Source organism: Bactrocera latifrons, unplaced genomic scaffold (genome assembly GCF_001853355.1).
Source record: "Bactrocera latifrons isolate USDA-ARS-PBARC rearing strain unplaced genomic scaffold, ASM185335v1 scaffold_162, whole genome shotgun sequence".
NCBI classification, from domain to species: domain Eukaryota; kingdom Metazoa; phylum Arthropoda; class Insecta; order Diptera; family Tephritidae; genus Bactrocera; species Bactrocera latifrons.
The window spans coordinates 345,051-355,026 of NW_017535097.1; the positions used below are offsets into that span (position 1 = coordinate 345,051).

A 9,976-nucleotide genomic window follows, 5' to 3' on the forward strand; every position below is an offset into this window, starting at 1 on the left:
GCAGTTAGTGTCGCACGTAGAATGTTGTCGTAAACGTTCACCGTAAAGACCAAACCATCGATTGCATGTGTTCCCGGTTAAATGTTTTTTATATTTTCWAGTTCCAACGTTGCCATTTAATATATTTGATCAACGCGTGAGACTGTTATAAATATATTGGCTATTTTTTATAGCTTTTCAAATGTGCCTTGGAATTTATTCGATTGCTTGTGATGTGMGAACGAAAGAATCTTCGTTCGTGCTAATAATTTCATCGTATGTTATTAGCTGCATCTTCTAGTAGATTGGTGTGCGTATATAAGTATATATATCTAAATATTAAATAATAACAAGTAAGGAAGAGCTAAATTCGRGTGTAACCGAAAATTTTATTAAGGAAGGATAAGCCTTTTTTGTTATAATTGGTCGAGTTTTCATCCGATTAAATGGATTTTAAGCACAAATGTGCACCGTTATTAGAAAACAATTTGTTKTTGTTGTTGTTGTAACGGCCGAATTCTGCCGAGTTGACAGTCCTTGGCCGGATAAAAATCCGGATCCGTTCGGGTTTTCGTAGACCCGACTGTCGTGGGAACGGAGAAAAATACTTTCTTACATATTGCCCGATATACGCGGTATAAAAGTCATGTCCGGGTCCGTTCCGGTTTTCGTAGACCCGACTGTCGTGGGAACTGAGAAAAACAATTTCTTACATATTGGCCGATATAAGCGGTATAAAGTCAGCCGGAAGTTCCAATTATACTCTGTAGCAACATGTTTCAAGAGCARAATAAATATTTATATATTCAAGAAGTACGGTCCAATGACGCCGCCGGCCCACAAACCGAACCAAACCGTAAGAGTTTCGGGTTGCACGGAGACTCATGGAGAACGTGTGGATTGCTGCTTGACCAATAACGCATATTTTGTTTTTGACGAAGACATTCAGACAGAAATGAGCCTCATCGCTGGAGATGATGATTTTTTGATGAAAATCCGGATAATTTTCAAGTTGTTGCTCGGTCCAATTCAAGAACATACATAAAGATATACATACATCAAAAGTGCTGTCCCTATCAGTCTACTTTAATAGACAATATATGTCAGTCCGGGTCAAATTTGATCAAATAGTAAAAAGTCKCACACAGCATAAAGAAAATATGCCCAAATAAATGCATTACACATTGAATTGRTCTTTAAGCGTTTCTTTTTTATTTGGCACTAGTCAGAAATGTACACATATTCATTAATTATTATCACAATTAATATATACTTTTAAAATTCGTTACAATTTAATACAGTTTTCGCAATAACAACTTCTATTAGCATATAAAATGCATTCTAAATAARTTATTACATTAAAAATTAGTGATAAACGAATTCATACGTTACTCATGTTAATTTAGATCTTATAATAAATATACGCCGTTAGGATTTTTACGGTTTACCAATCAATGTGAAGTGTTTGTAAGAAATAAAAATGTTTCACAAATTATACAATTTGAAAATTTAAGGCTTTATTATTTAAGAATATAAGAATTTCACAAAGAGCGCGCTGCTCATTAACTTATTTCAAGCTTATAGAAGTATTTATACATATTACCGCTAGTTAACATACATACATATATTATTTACTATATAAGTATGTACATACACATACTAGATTTGATGAACTTGCTTTGGCAAATTGATTTGAATAAAATTTTCTATTTCCGTTCATTAACACTACAACATTATCTACATATTTTTCATATTCTTTGTTTACAGTTACTCGTACATACATATATTTAAATATTACTGTATATGCCACTTAAACTAACGAGTTGAGTTAAAACCACAAAACATACTCATCATTCGCCTCTCAATTGCAGAGGAGAATGCATTTGTATGTACATATGTATGTATGTATGTATGTAGATGAGCCACAGCARCTGTACATTTGGTATATACCATAAGTATGTCGGTTTGTGCTTATAGATATTCATAAAATATGATCCAATAGATGGCGTTGAGACCGGCGAAGAGCGCCGGGAAGAGTACCCTCGATGTGCGATCAATATAAATGGCACGCTTYAGACGCTCTTGCTGTGGCGTCAGCTTTGGTTTAGGCGGCTCAGGYTCTGGCGGTGGCGGCGGCGGTGGTGGCGCAATAGTTGGRGTGAGTATTATGCGCGATTCTTGACGCGGTATCCAAGGACCATCGGCGTCGAGTGGCGGTCGAACAACACGACGTGTGTGCACAACCTGAAAAACGTGTGAWTTAAGAAAATTATGCTATAGCCACAGATTTGTAACTCAAAAAGGTTATGTTATTATGAAACTGTCAGCTATAGCTATAGTTTTATATGGTTCTTAACTTGAAAAATGATTCTCAAAAGGTTGGAAAGCGTTTTAATATATAACATTGCGTACAAAGTTTCCCAAATATAATCCGTGAATTAATTTGCATCGATTTTTCTCTGAGAATAAGATATTTTCTCGGAGTAAAACATAGCTTATGTGTAAAGCCAAAAGTGTTGACTAATTCAAAAACAAATTTAATTAAATTCGCTTACGCCGTTTAGTCCTGAAGAAGTAACAAACATTCCAACTCACAAAGTTTATTAGTATTAATTAAAGTAATAATCAATATGTATCAAACATATCTGTTTATAKGGTGAGATCAATTCACTTTGAGGATTGATTGATATGGCTACGCTGCTAATAATAATGCTTGCTTCCCTTATAAACTACAATAATCCTTAGTTTCAAGYTTCAGTTTCGCATTCSSATGACATACTATTTGATGAAATTACACTTATCTTAMTTTTACTCACCCGCTTATTTTTGGTCATTTCGTCGAATATTTTCTCAATTTTCTCTATCTTTTCGTCCGGCACCACTTTGGCGGGTGTGATCACTGGTGCCGGTGTRGGAGCTGTGGCTGGCGGCTTTTCTGGTTCTTTTTTCGCACCCTCCGGCACAGGTTTCGGCGGATAAGCCATTGGTTTCGGTATGGGCGTATCACTCAACACAATATTTATTAGGCAATATTCCATTAGCGCCATAAAAACAAACACCGTACAAACGGACATGAATGCATCGACCGCCTTTAAGTAGGAAACCGGCGGCAGAGATGATTGCGACTTCGCATGTTGCGTGGACAAGGTCAACAGCGAGGTGACGCCTAATGTAACACGCGCTGGCGCAGCTTCCGGYTTGATCCAAAACGAGACCCAAGACATTATAACAATCATACAAGTCGGTATATATGTGTTGAAAACATAGTAGACAAGGCGACGTTTGAGCGTGAAAACGACCTCGAGACAAGTGAAATTGCCCGTCGAATACACTTGAGTGCAATCTGTGAGTATAATGTGTAAATTATAAGAATATTATTTTAAGTTTACTTGTATGTGTCGAACCTGCCGTTTCATTTCGTATCAGCGCCACTTGCGGCAATTCAATATTTTCATCTACTACTAAAGGCGTCGTAGGATCCCACTGAAAGATCATATCATCTGTTGTGTGTGACACTTTTGGCAAARGACAAATGAAAAATAAGCCATTAAGTCAGCAAATTCGTAATGCTTTTAGGTTAGTTTGTACTTACAACTTTCCATCTGCAGTTTGCATTCTTGTGTATCATGTGGATAAATGGCGAAATTCATAATGCATGACAATTTCAGTGTTAGCTTCACCATATAAAGTATGGTCTTATCCTTGTACAACCACATGTAGTGATTGGGAATTGTCATGGTTTGAAAAGTCACTGATTTGGCATTTTTGAAGAAAGAATCCGGTCGCCACATATTCTTTAGCCAATCGACTTCTAGTAATCGGTACTCTTGTGTCATGTTCTCGGGCAGTCGCAAGCGATGATCCTTCCAGGTTTGTGCAAAAAACACATCCGCAACATATGTCATAGAGTTCTCGTCGATCGAATCGAGACCCATTACGGTGACGTGAAAATAAACRATTGTTGGTTGTCCATCCTTTTTGGGTGGACGCATTTTATCATATCGTTTTATGTCCTCGGGCAAAATATCTGTTATCGCCAAGCTTTGCCTTTCGTGTTAGTTGTGTAGAAGATTGTTGATGATTAGTTCAAGAAACGAAAAATATTAGCAACTGTGTTAACTTACTGGTATTCGCCCGTTGTGAATTTCTCTAAACATATTGAAAATATTACCAAGAGAAATATTTGATATTCCATAACTGCAAGTAAAGAATACGATTTGTTAAAAAAAAAAAATATTTATATAAAACAAGAAAAGAACGTTAAATTCGGCTGCATCGAAGTTATAACACTCTTTACAGGTGCATTTCTCGTCAAATTAAAAAGGTTTCCTTACAAGAACTCGATTTTGAACGGTCATTTTGTATAGAGATTATATGTTATGTTGATCCGATCTGAACAATATGTTTAGAGATTATAAATATAGTCGAAAAAGTCGTTTCGTATTTCTAATCAAACTTCAACTTTTTATTTATATTTTTATAATGAACTTTAATGAACCRAATATGTACCATTTTGCTCAATCACTTTTTGCCATTTATTTGCTAGAGACATTATTCCATTAGTGTAAAACTTTTCTGGTTTCTCGGCGAAAAAGTGCRAGAAGTAATTTTCACAGGCTTCTCTTGAAGTCAACTTTACTCCMYTAAGGAAGCTCTGCATTGACCGAAACAAATGAAAACAAATAAAAACTTCCCAGMCAAGATCTCCCAGTTTTTGCCGAGTCCTCAATGATGTGTGTGGTCTAGCGTTGCCCTGATGGAAGAGGCAGCAYTTTTTGTTGATCAGTTCTRGCCGTTTGTTTGCGATTGCTTGCTTCAATCTCATCACTTATTGACAGTAAAATGYATAATCAATCGTTCCAACAGGTTGGAGCAGCTCATAGTGGATGATTCCTTTCCATTCCCACTAAACAGTCAGCATAACCTTTTCGCCACGTATTTTACTGGAAATATTAGTTCATAGTTCAGCGGGGTTTAGATTTAGTATCACAGATTGACTATAAGAATAAGCTTCACTCTGAAACCAACAGCACAATAACTAGAATCTAATGACACTCATGTGTCTGTCTGTTAGGGAAGCATCTGCTTTCATAATGACAAAACTGGAACTTTTTCAACARATTAGGCGTCCGCCAATCCGTACAATAGTGGAGACTTAAATGTCCTGCCCCTCCCAAGAAGTAATACTTAATCGGCGGTTCCGTGGGAGAGACTTGATTTGGGAGTAGGTCAGGTTTAGTGCATTTAAGKTTCGCACGCCGGCTTTCGATGCTTCCCCTTACTATTAAACAAGAAAAGTATTAATCGAATGACGGGAATGACTCGGATAGGTATATGGTAAATCTGTCGTATAGGCATTTAACAAATATATAATATACTTCTCATATCAAATCAAATCTTTATGAGTTCCTGACTACCAACAGTGTCCTTAAAGTCAATAATTAAATAATTGATCAGTGATTACTTCCTATAATTAATTAAAAACTTTACTAATATTTCGCTRAAATATTTATGCATTGAAAGTCTTAACCTTTCTACTAAGTATTTTATTATTTGCTTTATGTAAGTATTAGACTTACACTGTCAAGGTAAGAGAGGACCTAACAAACAGAAAATGAAAATAGGAAATCGCTAACCTGAAATTGCGATGTACCCTTGAAGTAATGCCTAAGACGGCGGCAATAATTTCAAAATCCTTTCAACCRGTGTCACTGACAATGACAATCGAATTGAAAACGGAAATAACAAAATATTCATTAACAAGGAGGAATTACCTTGACGGCTGCGTAATTATATGGATAGTTCGCGCACACCCAGAAATAGTATCAAAGCATGCAAAGATTTTCAATCGCACACGAACACGCTCATACAAACGTACCTGAAYGCCTTACTAATATTCACATACACATAAATCATACACACACAAAGACAACTTACGACGAATGCGTTCATAAATATGCATATTAGTATCAAATATTGAGAGAAATATTCAAATGAATTCAAATAAAAAAAAARRAAAAAAAAACAACAATAACAAAAAATTATAATAAAAGTCAACGACGCATATTTCCTCACCGCCAAAGGCTGGAAGTCTTGGCAAGGTTTGTGGCTTGCACTAGACCTTCTTGCAGCTGTGTGACGGTCACAATAGCGACTTAATTCACAATTAAAACCACTTGACTAGAGTGGCCGCCACAAGTATCTGTATGCGCTTTTATGGCGCATTGTCATGACATGAAATGCGGTGATGCTCACATCAACGTTGTCTCGGAGGTCGACTTGAGTATGTGTTGGGGTCGTTGTCTAGCGTCAACGATGCCAGCAGTGCCACCTAATCGGCAGTTGAATAAAAAAGTTGCGAGAAAATCGACATTCAAAAACGTAAGCAAACCGCAAGGACACTTTGAACAAAAAATTGCTTGAGCGTAGGCAAAAACATGCTATTTAAACAAATTTTCATTATGTGTACACCGTGACGTATGAGCAACATAGAATTTACCTATATGGCACCCACGTGCATGTGAATTCGATTTAAACTGCGCATAACTTTTGAAAGCATGATTTTGGAAAAAAAAATTATCAACACTGCTTTTGTAGAGCGTAAAATTTAGTTTTGGCTTATAATTTTTTAAACTTACGGATAAAAGTGTATAGTACTAGCTATAGGTGTTATATGGGTTTCCTCGGGTAAAAAACCGCCTTTACTCAACCATTTGTTTCTCATAATATATTAAAATTAAATATTTTATTAGAATTTTTTATTGTTACAAACATACATTAATAACAAAGAAATTCTGACATTTTTGTAAAAAGATATTTTAAACTCGGCCAATGCGACGCTATTTCCTGTGACACCCTGGAAAAAAGATGCGTCCTCATTAGCAGGGTAACTCCTAACAGGATCATCTGAGTGAAAAAAACACATGTTTTAGTTAAAATCTTAACTTAGAACTTGGACGAAGAAAGAAACTGAAAATTGGATTTTAGTTAGACATTTAAAAAAAAAACAAATGAAAATTTCAGTGAAAACTTCGCGACAATTTCCGACTTCAAAAACATAGTTTCGAAAAAAACGCGTTTAAAGACGGCGACGGCGACGGCGGACTTAGCTTACTTAGCCTCGAGCGCACAAGTTCTCAAGGCTGTATCGCCGAAACTATGACTCGGATCAACTTTAATAAAATTTAGGAAAAATATTCTAGAGTGGTTGCAGAAATAGACAACAAATAAAAATCGATTTTTTGAAACCAGTAAACCCATTTAATCCTTTAAGGCAAATTATCAAAGAAGGTTGATAAGGTTGATGAAGCCAGGTTTTAATTAAAAAAAAACAACTTGTTTAGGTTGGGTAATTTCTTTTAGCGCGAAAGCTGAAAAATCAGGTGGCGTCTGCAAAAGTATCAAATTTGAAAATCGTCATTTTGTGTCAAGTCAGGTCTATACGGCGGATGAGTTAATAAATCGCTGTTTTGAGTGCTCTAAAATTAAGTTGTTTCAATCGATGTGTGAAAGCTCGCATCGTCATAGTCATGTCATCTGTCTTCGGCGGTCGGTTTTCCAGATTTCTTGAATGACAACTTTCAAACAAATGGTTGTATACTACTAAGAGCTTACTTTTCTGCGTTGTTCCAATGGTATGATCGCGACGTAGATAGTTTTTCCACAAAAAAAAAAAAACAACAGGGAGCCACTTGATGGGATGTGCTTTCTAGAAACACTCGTACAATCGACTGCTGTTTACTTTAGATTTCAGGCGCGTAAGTCCCCGGTTCACCATCTATTACGATGTTATGGGCGTGTTTCGAAGCATCGATTTTGTATTTTTTTACATTTCTCTCGACCAATTGACATGAGCGTTGTTTAGACCGATTGACAAATTGTTATTGATAACGTGAAAAAAGTTTTTTACAGTCAAATTATTTCCGAAGTTATAATCGTTCATGATGCCTACCGTTGTCTTAATCTCACGAAAGGTCACATGACGATTTTGCAATATCATTTTGTTCACAGCATCAATAGTTTCCGGAACTATTGATAAACACTTGTATTTCATTAGTTGCTGAGTTAATTCACGTCAAAGCCAAAAGATGGAATCGCACTAAAATGTTCGCGTTTAAATTTAACTTTTTGTCCGAGTTGAATATTTTGAGTTACTGTAAACAACATTGAGACATTTCGCTGCAGATTTTTTGTAGCAAACAAGAAAAATAAACCTGGAGATTCAATAAAGCAAGTTGATGTTTGTGTATAACGAAACTTAATGATATATGCCGCTAWACCTTGTTCATGTGATAGCTTGCAATGAGAAATTATACGATTTCTTGACAATAAATAAAGTTACTTATACAACGCGTACAATAGTTTATTTTTGTTTCATAGAATAAAAAAGCATTTTTTCAGCAGTTTTTCTGGTATTAAATTCTGCAAATGCAATTTTCAGGCACCTTTTCACCCATTTTACTGACTGTCAAACTATCTCAGTCAAGAAATAAGTGAAATGAAACAAATCGTTGATATAAAGTGTTGCAAGTCAGAAAAACGTTTTTTTAGTGAATTTTTTTTGAAGTGGCATTTCATTTTATAGATAAATGAAAATATTGTGTAATAATAGAATATACTTTAATAAACGACGATTCATTTTGAAGTCCCATAGTTGAGAGTCATGTGGACTTTCAAAATCGAAACCGAAACAGTTCTCATGAGAGTCGTCAGGTTCAAGGTATCCGGATTTATCTAAGTTACTTCAAGAATATTTTCTGCCGCTACAACAATAATAAAACTTCCGAAAAAGGCGTCTGAGCGTGAGAATTTTTTTTCCAAAGAAGCTATCTCTATAGCTATGGGTGCAAACAGGTAATGTCAGAAAGACTAGTCAAATTGGTTATTTTTGAGCAAATGGTGCTTTCTAAAGAAGTTGAAAGTTCTCTTAAAGAGTATCCTTACTGCCAATGCCTTGAAAAATCCCTATATTCATGATTTTATCGATTAATTTATCAATCTTTTCGATCATGAAACTTCAATAAGCGATTACAGTAGTCAACATAATTTTTTTTTCTGTTTTCATGCCGAAATTCTGAATTTTTATGCTTAGCTCTTAAAGTTTGCTTTTGTCTGACACGAGAAGGCCTGATTTGACTTGGTACATAAAATAAATTTGGGTAAAAACAAACCTTAATCAAATACAAAACTTTTTTCCTTATTTTTGGTGTGACATAAACTTAAATGTTTATAACGGAAATCCGAAATTATTTAATCCACGTTTTTCCTTTTTAGTTTAGATATTCAAAGGTATCTATCTAAAAGGATTTTTTAAAATTCAWATTAWTTCAGAMGTTTTAGTCGCTTTAGACGAGGTTTTTATTTCGGTTACAACTATGTGAAAAAAATGTCGCGAAATTTTCACAATTTTACAAAAAAAAAGTCTGCCAAAAACCCAATTTTCAATTTCTATTTTCTTCGTCCAAGTTCTAAGTTAACGTTTTAACTAAAACACTTAATTTTTCACTTTAGATGATCCTGTAAGGAATTATCCTGCGAACGCGTCCCATGACCGATATATTTTTCCAGAATTTTCTGAATTTCTTTGTTAATAGTGTAAATTTGTAACAATAACAAATACTAATAAAATATTTAATTTTTTATATTAAAAAAAAATTGTTGATAAAACTACTATTTTTGATGCTATCGTGGCATCTCAAGTTCTAATAAGCCGATTTACTTAAAATATGGCAAAATTAATTTTTAAATATCGCTCTATCACATGAAGTAACAAAAAATTAAAATTTATAAYATTAATAATAATRAARTATAATTAATATTAAAAAATTCGACAAAGTTCAAAAATTAGAGAAAAAATCGAACTTAATTTTKGAGTACTTAGCCACCATTTTATGAATTTTTTTTTTTATTTTTGCAACTTCTTGGGATCGCGACATTCGTCAAAATAGAGCATCAATTCTTTTTTAATTTTTCAGTTGACCACAAGGGTAGGAATCAT

General features: G+C 34.7%; 1 protein-coding gene across 1 annotated transcript in view; it reads right to left on the reverse strand.

Moving 5' to 3' along the window:
* Positions 1-1,366: 1,366 nt before the first annotated feature.
* LOC108966513 (glycine receptor subunit alpha-4) overlaps positions 1,367-9,976 on the reverse strand; it is a 9,851-nt gene continuing 1,241 nt past the window's right edge. The window contains exons 2-6 of the mRNA XM_018929454.1: positions 4,104-4,176; positions 3,572-4,026; positions 3,384-3,494; positions 2,796-3,322; positions 1,367-2,223 (exon numbers count right to left, since the gene is read on the reverse strand). Coding sequence (XP_018784999.1) covers positions 1,951-2,223; positions 2,796-3,322; positions 3,384-3,494; positions 3,572-4,026; positions 4,104-4,174 — 1,437 coding nt within the window. The 5' untranslated portion in view covers positions 4,175-4,176 and the 3' untranslated portion in view covers positions 1,367-1,950. The remainder of the gene's footprint in view (positions 2,224-2,795; positions 3,323-3,383; positions 3,495-3,571; positions 4,027-4,103; positions 4,177-9,976) is intronic.